Genomic DNA, 18,981 nt, shown 5'->3' with positions numbered 1-18,981 from the left:
TCTAAACTGCAAAGATTCTAAACGTTTTGATTCAAATCTGATGTGTTCTGGTGACTTAGCATGGTGTGTAGGTTATACCATAGAAAGATGTTTTTTCTCTTAGTTCATCAGGAGGGATATTAGGTGCAGTATAATTTTGTCAGTGCTGTTTTGACACCTGCCAACATTATACTCCCTCTAGTATCTCTGGAATTGCAAAGATTTATTCATATGTATTTTGGTAATCTTGGAGTTTCAGTTATACCATAGTAAGCATTTTTCTACAAGTTTATCATGAGGGATAATAATAGGGGGAATAGAATTTTGCAAGGTGTCATAAGAGCAATAATAATATTGTGCCTGGGAGTCGGAATCTGGCACAACACCTGCACTATCTTGGAGGATAGTGAATCCATGGTTATGCTCTTTACCATTATGCAGTATTAGATGATCAATACATACATGAAGAATATTAGTTTGATTTTATAACAGTGAATAAAAATGGAAGAGCATTGCTAAAAAAAAAGACCATAAGGTAAAAAGTACATTTTGATTTCAGTCTTTATTTTGCAGTTGTCAGAAATGGCTCATCAGTGTATGTACTGTATACAAAATTAAGAGGATTATTCATATTCACCTGAAAGTAAGCACTATTATCTTTTTTTCTTTCTGTTGTGCTTTTGCTTTCTACAGGAATTGATGCTCCAGATGAGGTTGAAGTCCGAGACGTGACAGACACATCAGCCATGGTCTCTTGGTCCAGGCCCGTGGCAGAGGTGGACAAATTTATTGTATCTTATGGCCCGGCCAAAGTCTCATCAGCCTGGCATGACATGGATGTACATGCCACAATCATGCAACATATTCTGGAGGGACTAGAGCCAGACACTGACTATCAGGTCTCTATCAGTTCAAAGAAGGGAGACATCGCTAGTGAACCCATTTATGAGAGCTTCACCACAGGTAACATATCTCTAAAACTGAAGATGTAAAATAATTTGGCCACATGTATTTAAATATATATAATGTTTGGCTCAGAAAGTCACTTCAAGGTTTGACCTCAATTTGAGCTAAACCCCCCAATGATTTAAAAAAATGTTGCCAACTTCTAGTAGTTCATATCCAATACACCATGGTGATTTGCCAGTCTGCCAGCTATCATTTTTTAGGGTTGGTTTACTCACTGCATATGAAGTCGTTTTCGTCCATCAAGAAACAATGATGGCTGGGTGATTGCTGATCAAATAGTGTTGTTGAAATTTATTTTGCTTGCCTCCTTTTTTTGTAAATACTGTTTAATCTCTTACACAAAACATTAGATGTATCTTTCCTCTGACAGTTTTGCTACACAATCTTGAGGCATGAACACTCTCTAGTTACCTTATCTCTAGTTACCTTCGTTAATGTTTAGAATATGCAACCAATGACAGCAGATCATTAACAAACTGAACAGTCTGACTTAAGGTAAAACGTTTTGACTAATGAATAGCCTATTTTAAAGCATTTGCTTTGTGTGCTAACATCTCAGCTTGAATGCTGATGCTTCTAGTACAGGGCAGTGGCAAGTGAAAGGCTGGCAACTGCTTGGCAGTATCAAACCCAAGAACCAATGAGCATATAAGACAGAGTCTGTTGGTGGAAAGCAGGTCTACTGGTGATATACCACGCTCAAAAACCTTGCTTGCTACAGTATAAAGGTTGAAAATAATATTTTAATTTACAGGTAGGCAACTGCTGGCAAATAATTATTTTAATGTGGATTTCAAAATGTTTAGGCACATATTCCAATCCAGATGCAACCTTCTCATTCTGCTGCAGGCCTGGATGCTCCTCAAGACCTCCAGATTGTGGGTCAGACTGATGACAGCATCACTGTAAAATGGAAAAATAGTCGTGCATTTGTGGATGGCTATCATGTCAAATACGGTCCTGTTACTGGAGACACCCTTAGGGAAGATATGGTCCCCAAAGGACTAGGAGACACAACACACGCTACCTTTACTGGTGACTATCAGGCTTCAGTTAGATGAAATCCAGTGCATAGTCTATAGTTGTATACAGTTTTTATCAGTTTTTCTATGTATTTTACTTGAAAACAATACATTGAATAACAAAACTTATTAAAGAGAATAATTATGCTGACTTTACTAAATGCTGATGTATGCTATAGACCTGAAGCCTGGGACAGAATATGTTATTGGAGTTACAGCAGTTAAAAATGAAAAGGAGAGCCAGCCAGCCACTGCCAGTGCAGTGACAGGTGAGATCATTATGAATGTGTGGATATGTCTGTTTATAATTACCTGCTTATTTTCTAAGACAGAATTTCATATGTTATTTCATGCTAGAACTGAATGATTTTGTTTGTAACTGTTTGTAAACTCCAAAAAAGGTCTTGATGCTCCACGAGATCTGGAGGCAATTGAAGTCACAGAAACCACAATGGTCTTGCTCTGGAAAAAGCCCAGAGCCAATATCACAAACTACAGGCTGGTATTTGTTTTCACTGATGGCCAGTGGGAGGAGCTGAGTCTTCCTGCTGATGCTACCACCTATACCCAAAAACACCTGGTGCCTGGGAAGCACTATAACATCACCTTGGTGGCAGAACATGGTCAGAGGAAGAGTGCCCCCGCTACCCTTACTGCATCCACAGGTAAGCACGGAATGTGAATTACATTATATCTTCAGAAAGTTGTTTTTTAATGAATGTTGTTTTTTTTTTAATGAGTGTGTGTGATTTAAAAAAAAAAAAGATCCACACTACACAGCAAAACACCTGATTTCCTAAACAAAATATGGCTACAACATATATGCATGTGAAATATAGACATGTCTGGTCAATATGGGGCGGTCGCTCAGACCCAGATTAAACCTGAGCCTAGATGAAAGAATATTTCCAGAATTTCAGCATTAACATATTAAACCAGCCATATTTAATGAAACTGTGTTCAATATAGCATTCTTTCATATTAATGTGTATGTCTTTTTGTAGCATCTTTCACTTTTTATTTAGCCAACTCATTCCCTGAGCTCAATACTACCAAGGATTCAGATGACAATTTCATTAGCTTTACATCTCTAGAGATATCTGAGTCCCAGAGAACTGGGACTGGACATGAGGACTTACCAGGCACCTTGACTGTGTCCAACATCACATCAGATGGATTTGATATTTCATGGGTGCCAAAGCCCCACATTTTATTTGACAGTTACATTGTAGAAATCCAAGATTTCTCAGGGAAATTCAACCATGAGGTTCATCTTCACGGGCAAGCAGCAAGCAGTAGAATCCATGACTTACATGCTTCCACAAAGTACCAAATAAGGCTTTATGGAATATCGAATAGCCAGAGATCTTCACCATTAGAAGCAGTGGCAATTACAGGTACAAAATTTTCTTTTGAATTGCACGACTGTCAGACCTGTCTATTCCCTCCAATTACACTGACATAAAATCAGTATATGTCTGGAAGTATGACTGTTTAGGAGTTCTAAAAGTGGAATAACAGATGCTGCATAACAAAATGGGTGTTAGGGTGGAGCACAAACAATTGCATGATTGCATAATTGCAGAAAATCATTGCTGTCAATAGCTTCATCCCATTTTGTCCAATATCTTACTTCGCTTAGGAAATTAAACAAATATCTTTCAAAGCTGATGCCATGAGCAAGACTTGCATTGCAATGCATGCCAGGGAGCTCACCAAGCTGACCAAGTTTCATGTGATTTGTCAGATTACCCAGGGTACCCTTTGTCTAAGGAGGCATCCAATTTGGCACTAAAGGTGAAACCATTTCTTTTAATAACTGTAACATTGGTGGTTTTAGGCAGGATGCGGAGACGGGTAGCATGAAACCAACATACGTTTATTTAACACTCAAACACCCACACTAACAGAGTCAAAAACCAACAACACAAACGCATAAATGACAGACCTTTATACATATGATAATGACACAATAAGAAGTAGGTGTGAGACACAAGGAGGGCGTGGCCACATTGACAAACACACACACACACACACACACACACATATGAGGAGACGTTTGGGGGGGGGGGGGTACTGTGACAGCCCCCCCCCCCCCCCCCCCAAGGGATGCGGCCCCGAAACCAACGCCAAACGATGAGGCCAGGGGACCAAACGACCTGACACAGGCCAGCGCGAGCAGGACAGCGGGGGAAGGAGAGGGATCAGGACAACGACAGACACAGTGACGGACACCAAGACAGGCAACAGCACAGATACAAGGGGGGACAAAGCGACTGGCACAGACAACGTGATGGGAACAGATACAATGACAGGGGTGGGTACAAAATTACACAAAGTATTAGTGAAGAGTACGGGGGGGCGGCAGGAACCCTGGCCTGTCCCCCAGTTGTCGCCTGGGCTGGAGTCCCACCCATCTGTGGGGGATCGCCTCTCACCGATTCGGTGGGCGGTGACATCCGCACACCCATTACAGGAGGCACACAAGTTGCTTTGCCTGTCTCTGGGGTGAGCACTGGTGACGTCTCCCCCTTGCCCCTACGAGGCTTAGGTACTGGGGCACGAGTTCCAGGGCTGTACGCCCCAGTGGGAAGAGTGTCCTTGAGCGCGGTCACCTCTTTGTGTGCCGCTCGGGATGGTTTGCTTGCTCCCGAGCGCCACCTCCTAGGCGGAGCCTTGGGCAGTATCTGAAATGCCGGGACCTCATTGCTGCCGTTGAGGGGGGATCCCCATAGATGACTTCCTCCACCTCCATAGATGGGTCCTCCCCATAGTCGAGCCCCAAGTCCGAGCGCATACTAACGTTGCTGCACTCCCCGTATTCCCCATAATCTGCGAGACCCTCGTGGAAGTCCGTGTAGTGGTCATAGGACCCAGCGGAGTCCACCTCCGTGTGCCGATCCTCATAGTCTGGCTGAGGACTGTAGGACTCTGCAGAGTCTGACCCCGGACCATACTCGGGGGGCCCCCCCCCAAAATTGTTCAGTGGCCTCCTCCCTCATGGTAGAAGTGTGGAGTGAGGCCAGGATGATGGAGGGTCTCACTGCGTGGGCTGTGGAAGGGTGTTTACCTCCTTTCTTCCCCTTCCTTTTCTTGCTTCCCCTCGCAGGCATCCTTCATCGGTCAGTTTTTCTGTAACATTGGAGGTTTTAGGCAGGATGCGGAGACGAGTAGCATGAAACACCAACATACGTTTACTTAACACTCAGACACCCACACTAACAGAGTCAAAAAATGACAACACAAACACGTAAATGACAGACCTTTACACATATGATAACGACACAATAAGGAGCAGGTGTGAGACACAAGGAGGGCATGGCCACATTGACAAACACACACACCACACACACACACACACACACACACACAAGGAGACATTTTTTCGGGGGGGGGCATACCATGACAATAATACACATCACATGTGAATTTGCAGTCGACCTCTACTGCAGCATATCTTACAGATGAGTACAAGAATTATGCAAATGACAGTCAGGAAGAAATTATACCAGTCTCGCAACTATAAAGCTATTAATGTGAAATTGTGCTGATGAATCTATTTTAACATTATTCATACTTGTAAAGTAAGATATTTAGTGTCATTTACGGTCAGAATCATATTTAGGATACTTTGCATAATCTGTATTACAATTTAAGAGTAGTTAAAAACCCTGCATAACTGTCAATGATAAATTAAGAACACTACAATTACTCTATAGCCAATTCCCTATTGCATGTGCTGTAACGTTATCATAGCTTGGCTTTATCAGTCTGAAGTGCATTTTCTTCTTCCCCTTCTGGCTGAGTACTTGGAAACTTCAATGATTAATGGCCTGTCATATTTGTCCATTAATGCCTGAGTATTCTCAGACCTCAGAATCCCAAACAATCACATGCCCCAGGAATCTTTTGCTGTGGAAAATATCTAGGAACATCTATCTCTAAATGTATCTCTTAAAAGTATGCTAATACTTACTGGCTTACATTGGTATCGGTTGAATACACAACAGCATTTGCACCTAGCAGATACTGGCACTATTAAAAGGCATATTCTTATAAGAAGTACAAAAATAATATAGTTCTTGTTATAATTCACATTATTCTTTGTATAAAAATAGCCTTTTTAAATTTTATTAATTGATTAAGATGGCTCAATAAACGTAAGCCTATACTGCAGCAGACAGATGAAGAACCATAAAAAGAAGTAATTTACTGACATTCATTTCACCCAGTCTTTACAATGAGGTAAAAAATTTTAATAATCATGTACAGTGCTCCTATATTAGCTTTTCTACAAAAGCTTACCACCTTCCAGCTCCACATAACATTTAAGTAATGAGGCACATTTTTATATTAGCGAATCGTATAATTACTTGCGTTTTTAACTCCCAGCAGTCTCACAATCAAAAGCATGTCACATCAGCACTTGGGTAGGTGTATTTTCTTCTGCCTAGATGTGCATGACTGAAACAACACTGCTCCAACTGGGAAAACATTTTTTTTTAAACAAGGGTGACATTTTACATAACCCTAGCTGCTTACAAACAAACAAACAAACAAAAAACAGCCAAAATATCATAATCGAGTTCTGTTTCACAAGGAGAAGCAATGCAGTCTTGTGGAACCTCTTCATTATTGGCTTTCTAAAATATACAGGTTTATTTATAGGTATAATAAGTGTTGAAAATGTCAGCAAGACAAGCCCAAAATAAATGTAAAAATATATTATACTTAGGTTTCACTATTCATATTCCAATTAATAGATCTGTCATATTTTGCATACAAGCTGAAATGTCTATTTACTATGTGCTCTAACATTTTTTGAATATGTTTTTTGTTTAGCACCACAGTCTACCTCTCCAGATGTTGTTGCTTTGAACCTCATAAGTTCCCCAACAAAGCAGCCAACTTCTCAAACAGATCCTGTCTATACTCCGGTAACTGAAGAGGCAAATGTTATAGGCTCAGTTGTAAAACCTGAAGGTTCAACTCTACCTAATTTAAAGGTTTCTGATGTAACCCAAACAAGTCTGAAGCTGTCTTGGTCAGAGCCAGAAGAGGCCTTTGATAGCTTCCTGGTTGAGCTGGTATCAGTGTCAGATATGTCAAAAGTTAATGTAACAAACATATCTGGTGGAGCCAGGGATGTCCAAATACTTCACTTGGTCCCTGGAATGCTGTACAATATTAATTTCTATGGTCTTTGGGAAGGAAAGAAGATTCAACTAGTCAATGCTCATGCCAAGACAGGTACATGGAATTGCCTTGTTCTCTGATCCATCACTGGCACTTGTAGCGCATCCTACAAAGTATATTCATGATAACATTCTCTCATAATCCATACTAACAATTACGAATCAGCAGTAGTTACACAAAAAAAGGCTATAGCACCATATTTTTCAAATGTTTCAAAAGCACAAATATTTGTGGATGATTGAAGGTATGGAAATATATTTCTATGAAAAAGACCCCCAGGTCCATCCTTGAATGAAGTGATAATATTCAAAATCCTTCAAAATAAGGCAGCCTTTATTAACCCAACAGTTATGAAACTGCAGAAAATACTGAAAAGGATAATCATGTGATAAAAATGCAAATATAGCAAACCTATGTTGACTATAGACACAGTTATAGGTTTTTACATATATTCAGTTTTAGATAAGATTACTTTTACTTTCAACTGTAAACTGGCATTAGGTAAATAAAATAGATTTTCAAGTATATAAACTGATATAACTAGAAAAGTAGTGCATATCCAATAGTATTGCTGTGAGGGAAGATGATCTACTAGAAGGAGGACCTAGAATACTTACAAAGTAGTAGCCAAAATGAGTCAAAATATAGCCCCCCCAAAAAATAAATTGCATTCTGTTACATATTACATATTGCTTAGTTAAATGTATCTAATCCAAAGGATTACTATATTACAGCAACAATCTGATTACTTTGTTACTTTTTGTTACTTTTTCACCCAACTAGCAAATCACTGTTCCCCTACAGTACCAATTAGTACTGACACCAACTAGGCCCCACAGGCTGCTGTATTTTATCTCTGCAAACTCATGAACAACTTGAGCAGATGTGTAAAAGTTGTCATCTCAGACTTGACCACCACTAGTCTTGGTCTTGAATCATATTCGATTGGTCAAGGCTTGGTCTGGAATTGGTCTCATCTAAAGTGGTTCAACCATAACGATAACCCTTAAATATAAAATGGGCCAAATTTATAAAAGGACCCATCGTATATACAAAATACAATCATCACCTGTACAAAAAACAATAATAACTTTTTATATATAATACAAGGCAGTGCCTCAAGCTTTAAATACCCCCACAAAATAATCAAATACCTAATAAGATAAATGTCCCTTTTTTTAAAAAAAAAAGAATAACAAAATGGATTAAAAACTAAAAATAAATAAGGTCTCTGGTGCACTGGTGGTTGTAGACCCACCATTTTGCCATTTTGAAGTCTTTCTTGAAGACAACAGTAGAAAGGCATATATTTGCAACCTATACTAATCAGTTCTAACCTAATCTATGTAAAATAGGAAAAGATGCATGCTACATGTATTTTGCATATTTGTAGTATTCCTATTATTCAGGTGTCAGGTAATCGCATCTACAATAGGCAATACTGCCTATTCTGAGCATTTTTCCACATCCCTCAGTCATTCCATCTCATTCATCAGCTACTTTACAGAAAAGTATTATTACTGAATATACAGATTCAGTTTATTACGTTTTAATATTGATAAGCAATGTAGTACATATAAGGTTTAACTCCAGTTTGGTCTTTTTGTTCATCAGAGCAAAAGAAGCCCTTGATTGAAAGTGTCACTGTGTCTGATGTGTCATGGGGCAGTTTCAATGTATCCTGGAGCACTGAAAAGGGTTCTGCCTTTGAAAACTTTGTGATTGAGGTGGCAGAATCAGAGGGTGGCCAAAAAAGGCAGAACTTCTCATTGTCTGGAGATTCTCAGAGTCTGCGCATTACTGGCCTTAGCCCCAACACCTCATACACAATTGCTTTGTATGGAGTATATCAGGGGTACCTTTTTGAACCTCTCCACACTGAAGCTATCACAGGTACTCGCATCTCATTTAATATGAGTGTCATTTTTCATCTGTTTGGTTCATTTGTGTCACTGTTTGTTTTTTTTGTTTTTTTCAACATGGACTAAAATGAGCACTAACAGTTTCTTGATTGTTGACAGAACAGACATCTTTTAACAGAGCAAATTTTAAATGCATTCCTGTCTTTTCATCAACTTGTTTAATAAGTTAATTCATACTTTTTTTCCATCTTACCATAACCACTATACCACTCTCTCATTACATCCAGTACTCTCATTCCATAGCCCATGTTACATGGCTCTCATCCTCTCCTCATATGTCCTGCATTGTGAGTTGATATACTTGATATGCTGCATTATGTTTTATCTGCTAGTTTTTACTTCCTTTCTAACTTATTTTATTCACTCATCGGCTATCCTTATTGTCATACAACTGCCAGTTTTCCATAATAATCTTTTCCAGGCCACCGACAGTAAAAGTCTATACTAAAAACTTGAGCAATGATGAACACTCATAAGCCCATGCAGAGTAAGAGGACACTGTGCTCCAACTGCTGGATACTGCATTTCATGAGGCTGGCCCCAGGCTCAGGAGCAAGATGAGCTGGCAAGTGTTGATGAAAGTCCCTCTTAAGCATAGGATACAGGATTTCACTGTCCAAGACACCACACCACACTCAACAATGTACTTATTGTGAACTGTCATCAAGAGCTGAGTATGGAGCATACCATGTAAGCCAGTCAAGCACTGGAGCAGAATCTTATTGGGGTTAAGATGGGCATGGTTCATGTGCTGCAGTAGATCAGGAACGACTGACCAGGCGAGGTAGACATGGAAACTATGACACAATAGTGTGAACCATCATGAGCGTACTTGATTTGGTAATAACCTTAAAATGTTCTCTATAACAGAAACATGCAGGTTCAGGTACAATACAGAGAGTAACACTACTTCTAGGATAGTATTCCAGAAACACTCAAAATCACACACAAAAAAATGCTCCTGAGTGAAGGGAAAAACAGGTTGGCTGCAGATTCATAGTGAAGAGTGAAACAGGACATGGTCAGATTGTCCTCAGAGTCAGTCAGTTAATGGGTGTCTCATCTGCTGCTGTGAGTACCAGACAGGGACAGTTAGGGTAACCCATTATTTCCATCTGTGCATAATCACAGGATTATTTATGCGTATTTACATTGAAACTGTTGTAAAAGCTGTAAATGTATTTTTGCTTTGTAAAAGTAGGGCCTGAAGCGCTGCATTTTTTCAAACTCAACAGTTCTACTTACCTCTTAGTCAGGCTAGGAAACTGACTGGACTGCATTAAGACATTTATAAGAGCTGTATATGAGATGTAGTTAGTGTCACAAAGCAGTTTTGCAGAACTTCCGAGATTTCTAGATTTGTAGTCTATATCCCTAAAGAGCAAACGAATGGTCTCCTTTAGATGGTATGAAAAAGAAATTTCATTGTACTATCCCAGAAGACCTAGCCTCAGTGTGTGCATCAGAGGATTGATTTGTGTCCTGCAGAAATAGGACTAGGTCATCCACATCCATACATGAAAATAATAACAAATCATACAATGGGACCTAATTATAGACTAGGCTAGACAGAAGCTAATCATTGTCTGATGAGAAACAGGTGATGTTTAATGGTGATTAGCTAGTGTGAAGGGGCAAGGCTGTCAGGGTGGTTTGTGGCCTCCCTCTGGTGGCTGCTAACTTGTGTTGTGAGCCACCTCTTCTAGCCAGTGCGTAGTGGCAGTCTGACAATAAGGAATGTTGAATTGCTGTTGGTTTTATTATTTATTTTAAGTTATTTAATTATTTAGTATCTTTAACCATGTTTTGTTTGTACTCTTTATCATTTCTACTAGCAAAATGCTCTACTCACCTGCTCTATGCCTCCATGGCACGAATGTTTTAGATTAAATCATAATTCAATGCTTATTTTATTTGGGCTGTTTTACTACTGACATCCTTTCCTGCCTTTACACTACAATGTAAAACAGAGATATGCTAACATGCACAGCCCTGTTTTTAGTATAAATACCTTTACAAGATACTGTAAATGGTAGTTAATATAAATATTTAATTTATAACCAATATAAGTATATAAATATTTTACCTTCTCTTAGATAAATGTCATTGTAAAGCAAAACAGTAAGCTATTCCAGTTTTACTTAGCAGTGAGATGCATTTCTTTCACTCTTTCAGTGGGTTTTCTTGCTGTTTATTGTAAAATGGACTGAAACACAATGAGACAGATTCTCTGAACTGTTTGTGTGGTTTTAGCAGAAATGTCTTAGAAATGTTCTAGAATGCTTACATGCATAAAATATCAGGAAATCTTCCAGTCAGCAAGGGCTCACATGCAATGATGAATGAATTTTTTGAAAAGATGAAATATCACCTTTAGGACTACTCATTTACAATACATGAGTTTGCTTTGCTAGTATGGCTTTTTGTTTGTTTGTTTGTTTGTTTTCTGTCCACCAGCCCTTTCCTTTTATGATATTCCATCTGTGGAAGAGTCAATATATATACTTAAGCCCCAAACGGAGAACTATTTTAAGCTGTTCATATAATATTATGTAAATATTTTCAAATATGTATGTCATTTAGCTTTTGAACCTATAATTCCAATAACTGTTTCTTCCTTTAGTGAGTATGCCAGCGGTTGGAAATCTGTATGTGTCTAATGTGACCTCAGAAAGCTTCTCCATTGCCTGGAATGGCACAAAAGGAAGTTTTGATGGTTTTATCCTGGAGATAATAGACTCAAGTTCATTGAGAGAGCCAGATGAATATAACCTATCATGCAATGCAGTATCCTATAATATCACTGGCTTGATGCCAAGCACTGACTATATAGCCTACCTCAGTGGAGTTGTGAAGGGAACAAGAATACACACCGTCAGTGCTTTTGCTTCCACAGGTAATTGGAAATCATTTCTTTCCTTCTAATTTTTCCCAATTTACATGTGCTGGAACTAAGGAGGCCTAGCAAGCCTCAAGTACTTTTGTTGATCTCAATACCAACTTTGGTATCATGGGTCACTAAAGAAAAACACAGTGGTGTAAAAAAAGTTTCAATGAAATGTTACTGCTGGCTTTTCTTCCCTCTATAGCGGCAGAGCCAGATTTGTCTGGGCTAGTTGTTTCTAACATTACCTCAGACAGACTGTCACTCTCCTGGCGGATGGGAGAAAAGATGTATGATAACTTTATAGTCGAGGTGAGAGAGTCTGCTTTGCCCTCGCAGGCTATGGGGCGTTCTCTGCCCATTGGGGCACGCTCCACAGTGCTGAGTGGGCTTAAAGGAGACACACAATACCACATCAAGCTGTATGCTACCTCTGGCAACCACAATTCAGCTCCTCTGACTACTGTGGTCACCACAGGTACTACATTGCATGGTTTATATTAAACAGTAGTATGTTATGAAGAAATATCTAAGTAAAGGGTATATTTAGAGTTGCCATAATAAGTATACACATCTTTATAAAGAAATTATGTAGCTGTTATTTCTCATATTGAAGGTCATAATTCTGATGAGTTAACCTAAATGCAAACCTAAAATGGCAGTCAATTTATATACTGACTTAGTATCCACATCTTCTCTTTCATTCAGAACCCAAGGCCCAGCTGGGCGCTATAATGGTGTCTGATATATACCCAAATAACTTCACCCTGTCCTGGAGTACAATGAAAGGCCACTTCGATGGCTTTGTTATTCGTGTCAGTGACCAAGAGCAATTGCATGATATAGTCGAGTTGAAACCTTCAGGTGTAGCCAGAAATGTTACTGTATCTGGTCTTGTGGACTCCACAGTCTATGATGTACTGCTTTATGGCATTTCTCATGGTGGCAGAACCCCTACAGTTTCCCTTCATACCACTACAGGTACAGCTTTTTATTACTTGATCATGCTTTCACAAGTAATAATATAGTCTTTATCAACAGTGTTTTTTTTGTTTGTTTGTTTTTTTCAAACTTATTTACATTTGTAACTAATTAAATAATTATGCTCAGCCTTTGGTGAAAAAGTAAATTTTCCTTTTCTTTTTTTTACGTGCATGTTATCTTAACACTGCATCAGGTATTTTAAGTAGCTTAATTAAATAACCTAAAAGAAGCACTCCAGAATCTATGCTATATTGAAATTAGGGGAAAGAAATTAAGTTACATTTATTTAAAGTTGTAATTAAGTGAAAAGAGTAAAGTTACATTTCAGCACAGAAAATTAAAGTGAATGGACATGGGAAAAAATTGAATGAAAAAAAAAATCTTTTTTAAAAAAAAAACCCGAGGCATTCACCACAGCAATCTGAAAGGCTGATTGCAAGATAGGATAGCTACATTGCTGTTATCCAATATTTATTTAGTATTTATCAAGCTATAGCACAATCCTGCCCTTAACATTAGCACTGGAAAATCCTACTGCTCCTTTGCAGCTTCTTGCTGGGCTAAAACTTTCTATAAAACTTTCTATATTTCTTTTCTTGATGCCATAATACATAACACAGAACATCTTTTCAGCTACAGTTAAGGCACTGGTATGATTTTTGTGATAAAATAGTACAGTAAGTTTTTAAACTGACACACTCATCTGCACTATGTTGTTAATGTACTAGAAATGTAGAGCAGGAGTTAAAGTATTATACATGTATTATGTATTACTTCTTGTAAAATATAGTTAATATTATTATAATATAATATAATAATACAATGTATTTAGTGCAGTGTCATGATTTATAGGACAAACTATTTTAAACTTTTCAGTAATTACAGAATCAACATTGCATCTGACTACTTTTCCTTCCACTCTGATACTTTTTCATATTTGGAAACCAAATGAAACTGTTTTGAATCACCTCAGCCTCGTTGCCCAAAGTGGAAAACGTCACAGTTTCAGATATTACTCCATTTGGTTTCCGAGTGTCCTGGACAGCACAATCAAGTGAGGGTTTCAGCCATTTTCAACTAAAGGTGTCAGATTTTGGTCAACTGCTGGAACCACAGGAGTTCCTGATCCCAGGCAACCAGAACTCACTGGAAATCTGGGGCTTGATTACTGGCATTGGCTATGAGATCAATCTGACTGGGGTTTCGCAGTCAGGGCTGCAATCCCGGTCAGTGACCACAGAAGCTGTGACAGGTACTAATCTCTGCTTTACTTATTTGCTCTGGAGGGGATGCAGGGGCTTTTTACTCAAAGGTTTCTGACAAATAAATCTAGGTCTTTTAAAGCAGAGCCATTGGTTAAGAGACAGTGCTTAGAAATCATTTTCTGTGTTAATGGTTTACACGGCTCGTAATAGTCCTCAATGCAAAACAATTTAGAACTCATCCTACCTACCCTTGTGGGCAGCTCTGCATATTTATGTGGGCTCCCCAGTTTGCTTGAATGCTAACATTTGTATTTGCTACATTTGCATACCATATCAAAAGCTATTTATAAAGAAAACATAAAATATTAAGATGACTAACATTTTATCTTAACTAAGGAAGTTATGGGAAATTTATTTCTGAATTACTAATGGTATTCTGTAATGATATTCTTAATAAGAACCAATATCCATATGGTTCTTGAGAACAAAATGTTTTAGAGAAAAACCACACAGAAATAGATAAAATACAAAATGAATTTAAAAATTAATAATTCATCAAGTTTTATTCACTGCAGCATTTCTGACAAATAAAATTAAAGGTACAGGATAAAATAGGGTCTCTGCATAAGCGCATTACATTTTGGTGGCAGTTGATCCTTGTTGTATGGTTGTAAATTTATAAAGGACTGCTTTTACTGAGTCATCTCAGTTGGGTAAAACAGAAGGAATCAAATCAAAACACACTTCTTTTTAGTAATTACTTTAATTATAATCCATCCCAAAGGGCAACACTAATCCAGATCAAATAGGTGTTAAGGTAAAAAAGACCATTGTCTGCAACAAATCAGGCATCTTAAAAAATTTCCTAGAATGAGATTCTAGAAAACAGTGAAAATCAGTGACTTCAAAGAAGCTTTCAGATTCACATGATATCAGGGTCTGAAAACACATGCTCTATTATATCTATAATATTATATGATATTATGTCTATCATATTATACTACTCTAGTATATTTTATCACATACTCTGTTAGGTTCAGTGGATGATAAATTAGGAGACTATGAATCTGTGAAACCTAAAATACACACTAACCCCTAGAAAATGCATCAGTAAATGTCATGGTCTGAGTTCTTTCAATTTCGGACACACTTTGCACAGACACACAGATTCATTTTATGTATCTATGGACAAATTTTGAAAACTAATGATTGCATGTATCTCCAAATGAAGGAATGCCAAGTTGCTCCTTTGTGAGTTGACAACATGGGCAGTGGTGCTTACATTTTAAGACATGGTCAACTGAAGAAAAGGCCATGAGATGTGAATTAAGAGGGAAAGAAAAAAGATACATTTTCCCTTGTCAAACCAGAAGCTGAACCTGAGATTGAGCACCTTTTCGTGTCGGATGTCACTCCGGAGAGCTTCCGTCTGGCCTGGACAGCAGAAGACATCTTTGATCGATTTGTGATTAAAGTTAGGGATTCCAAAAAGCTCATCCATCCACAAGAGTTCAATGTCCCTGGGGATGAGAGAACCAAAGTTCTAACAAAGCTTACTGGGGGGACTGAGTATGAAATTGAGATATATGGTGTCACTTTGGAACATCGCTCTCAGCCCCTTACAGCTGTGGCCAGAACAGGTATTCTTTTAAATTATCCTCTGCTGTAAGTCCATTCAAAACTAGAATGTACTTATCATCTGCACCCTTTCTGGATTTGAACAGAGCATTTTGTCTGGAATGTTTCTAAGCAGTATGCTTTATTTTTGTCCTAAACAGGTTTGTGGATGTGAAAGTTGATACTTACTTTGATGACTGGAAATGTATCTCTTAAATTGCATTTCAGCCTGGGGTTTAACATTGCATGCTAGTATGCTCATCAAGGAATTGTCTATGTTGGAGAATGTTGATGAAAACAGGGATAGCTTTATTTGTATCCCTTTGACTACTAAACCATAAAAAAGCATATAAGGATCCTTTTTGAGCCTTTTTTCAGCATGCAAACTAATGGTTGTTCATAAGTCTATCTATACACTAACTTTCAAAACACTTTTAGTTATAGTATTGCAGGTTGTTTTCTTTAATGCCACAAATAGACTTGCATGACCATGTCTGTCATGGTAGATTCAAACTCTCCACTGGCTTTCTTCATAAAGTTATTTTGTGCCTAATGATTGTTCTTTCTAGGTTTTCTTTTCTATGGTGCAGGTTTGACTTTTTCCCCTGGAAATTACGATTTCATTCAATCTACGTCCATGCACATGGCTTCAATGTGGATTTACCTATTCCTCTTTGTTGTTCTCACTATTCCTAACAAAACTGTTCCTTTGTACCAGGCCTTGGGGCTCCACAGGGCATTCACTTCTCTGAGGTCACAGACACCTCTGCCATTGTTCACTGGAATATGCCTCGTGAGATGACTGATACTTTCCGCATCACTTATGTACCACTACAAGGAGGTAAGTGCTCTTGCCTAGTCTATAACCCTAGTATTACAGACTGTGTGTACTTGGTATGCTTTGCATGCACACATGTATGCGATTATCCTGGACAATCAGAAGAAAATAGAGGTTTTAATACCAGAAAAAGGTACATATTTCATGTTTCACATGCTACATGTTAGTGAGTTTAAAGTTAGGACTTTGTTATGGTTAGGCTTAGAAAATGAATGTTAAATCTAGAATGTTCTTTAGAAAATGAACATTAAACACTGTATGTAAAAAGGCATGTCACATATTCATGGGCTCATGTTTTGACAAGGTATAAAAATAAAAGTTGTATGATTGAGTCTAGTGTTTAACTTTTATACAATGCTTTGCTACAGGGGACCCTGCAATAGTGACAGAAGTGGATGGTTCACAGTCACAGACTCAGCTTACAAACCTGATCCCTGGTGAGACATATCAAGTAACAGCCATTGCAATGAAGGGCCTGGAAGAGAGTGACCCAGTGTCAGACATTCTCACTACAAGTAGGTTCTGCAACTGATTGTAATACATATATACATTTAGATAACACCTATGCTTTTTGTCTGTTTTTGTAAAACCAAGAACTAGAACATCAGAGGTATGAGTACTCTACATACTACATAAATCATTAATTTGTGCTTTTCACATATTTTGTTTGGTCTATATTTTTAGATGTGGACATGCCACAGAATCTGACAGCTGTCAGTATTACAGATATAGAAGCTCTGCTGCAGTGGCAACCACCTGTTGCCAAAGTGGACGGATATGTAATTACATACCTTGCAGACACAGGTAAAGTCTGTCCTTCATATTTAATATCCTCACTGATCTCTTCTGAGTACCTTATAGAGTTCTAAATATGTTTTGTCCAATACACCACACTTTTTTAAGCTTTCTCAAATCATTGTTAAGAAAATATGTTTTCTTTATAGTGGAACCAGTGATGAAATGGGTATCTGGCAACACTGTAGAGTTTGAGATTAATTCTTTGCATCCAGCCACTCAATACACAGTAAGCATATATGCCACAACAGATAGCCAGAAAAGTGCCCCTGCCAACACTAACTTTACTACAGGTAAGTCAAGCACACTGTCCATACTGTCCATCCACTACTAGTGTATTACAACTCACTGCAATATTGTAGGAAAATACAGGAGGCTCTAAGTAAATTGAGATAATAAGTTATATGAAAATATTATATTTTATCATATTTTATCAGATTTTAATTCTAAATAATTTCATAAAAGTAATGAGATTAAACATTCGTTCAAATGTATTATCATTATAAATGCTAGGCTATGAATATCCTATGAAATTATCAGTTTTCAACTGTGGATGAAAAGTGACTGTTTTGGCATAATGTATAGCAATTTCACTGTTGCACCCAGATTCCATGGTGTGAGTAATTTAGGCATGCTGTCCTCAATGTGTTGCATGCCAGATGAGCAGGCACCATACTTAATCAATTATTTATTCAATCTGACACAAGCACTCACAAATCAATGAATATCTGTATTCTATAGATGTGGATGCTCCCTGGGATCTTGTGGCCAGTAATATTCAAACTGATAGTGCTGTTCTCACCTGGAAACCACCTCGCACACCCATCGAAAGCTATGTGCTATCCTTTGAATCATCTGATGGCATTATCAGGGTAAATGGCTTTTGCTGTCTTAGCCAAGTATCTAACATTTTATAGTATGTATTACGGTATATTTTAGTTTGGGCTAATTTGTGCGTGAATGCCAGAAAAGATATGACATAATATTTCTGCCATTCCCTCTGCTATAAGTAAATAAATTTGTCATTTCACTTTTTACATGTCAGTGGGCATCACCTTAGTCTTTCGAAAGGCTAAATTTTATTAGCAGAGATTAATACATGAAATTTCTGCTGCCTGCATTTTAGTAAGTTGTTTAAGAGCACTGACCACTTAAGAGCTGTTTTTAACTTGTTACGCATACTTTTATTTATTAATATAATCATAAGTGCTCACCCTGTCATCATGGGTTTTCTGGTTCAAGCCATGATGATTCCATAGCCATTCATCATCGGGGACCAAGACCCCCAGCTGAACAAATTACAGTAAAATAAGCACTGCTATTGGGGTGGGAGTGATGCATTACTCTGTACCCTGTCAATCAATAGCCATTTGTGGATGTCTGTTTGCTCATGTTTGCTGATGTGAGGAATTAGTGCTTTCCTCCAAGTTGAACTGCCCAAGAGCAGTAGCTCAAAAAGATGTGGTGCTTAGCTTCACATGTCTCAGAGGAAGCACATGATCACTGCACCTCATTTGGCATTTGATGTCTAATAGGGTAGAACTAGCTAGTTGGGTGGGAATTGGCTGAA

General features: G+C 38.2%; 1 protein-coding gene across 6 annotated transcripts in view; it reads left to right on the top strand.

Annotated features, from left to right (window-relative positions):
* Positions 1 to 18,981, top strand: part of tnca (tenascin Ca) — a 39,833-nt gene that overhangs the window by 17,119 nt on the left and 3,733 nt on the right. For 3 of the 6 annotated variants that reach the window (XM_081714084.1, XM_027007960.3, XM_081714077.1), the window contains 17 exons: positions 673 to 942; positions 1,798 to 1,983; positions 2,150 to 2,239; positions 2,372 to 2,635; positions 2,975 to 3,367; positions 6,813 to 7,220; positions 8,781 to 9,059; positions 11,712 to 11,984; positions 12,178 to 12,450; positions 12,681 to 12,953; positions 13,930 to 14,208; positions 15,532 to 15,801; positions 16,497 to 16,619; positions 16,985 to 17,131; positions 17,301 to 17,420; positions 17,561 to 17,704; positions 18,153 to 18,283. In XM_081714084.1, coding sequence (XP_081570210.1) covers positions 673 to 942; positions 1,798 to 1,983; positions 2,150 to 2,239; positions 2,372 to 2,635; positions 2,975 to 3,367; positions 6,813 to 7,220; positions 8,781 to 9,059; positions 11,712 to 11,984; positions 12,178 to 12,450; positions 12,681 to 12,953; positions 13,930 to 14,208; positions 15,532 to 15,801; positions 16,497 to 16,619; positions 16,985 to 17,131; positions 17,301 to 17,420; positions 17,561 to 17,704; positions 18,153 to 18,283 — 3,923 coding nt within the window. The remainder of the gene's footprint in view (positions 1 to 672; positions 943 to 1,797; positions 1,984 to 2,149; positions 2,240 to 2,371; positions 2,636 to 2,974; positions 3,368 to 6,812; positions 7,221 to 8,780; positions 9,060 to 11,711; positions 11,985 to 12,177; positions 12,451 to 12,680; positions 12,954 to 13,929; positions 14,209 to 15,531; positions 15,802 to 16,496; positions 16,620 to 16,984; positions 17,132 to 17,300; positions 17,421 to 17,560; positions 17,705 to 18,152; positions 18,284 to 18,981) is intronic. The other 3 variants (XM_081714092.1, XM_081714088.1, XM_027007958.3) reach the window with 3 other exon arrangements.

This window comes from Electrophorus electricus, chromosome 1, assembly GCF_041902795.1.
Source record: "Electrophorus electricus isolate QZ-2024a chromosome 1, ASM4190279v1, whole genome shotgun sequence".
Taxonomy (NCBI): Eukaryota; Metazoa; Chordata; class Actinopteri; order Gymnotiformes; family Gymnotidae; genus Electrophorus; species Electrophorus electricus.
The sequence above is the reverse complement of the archived record's forward strand: the minus strand, read 5'-3'. Positions and strand labels throughout refer to the sequence as shown.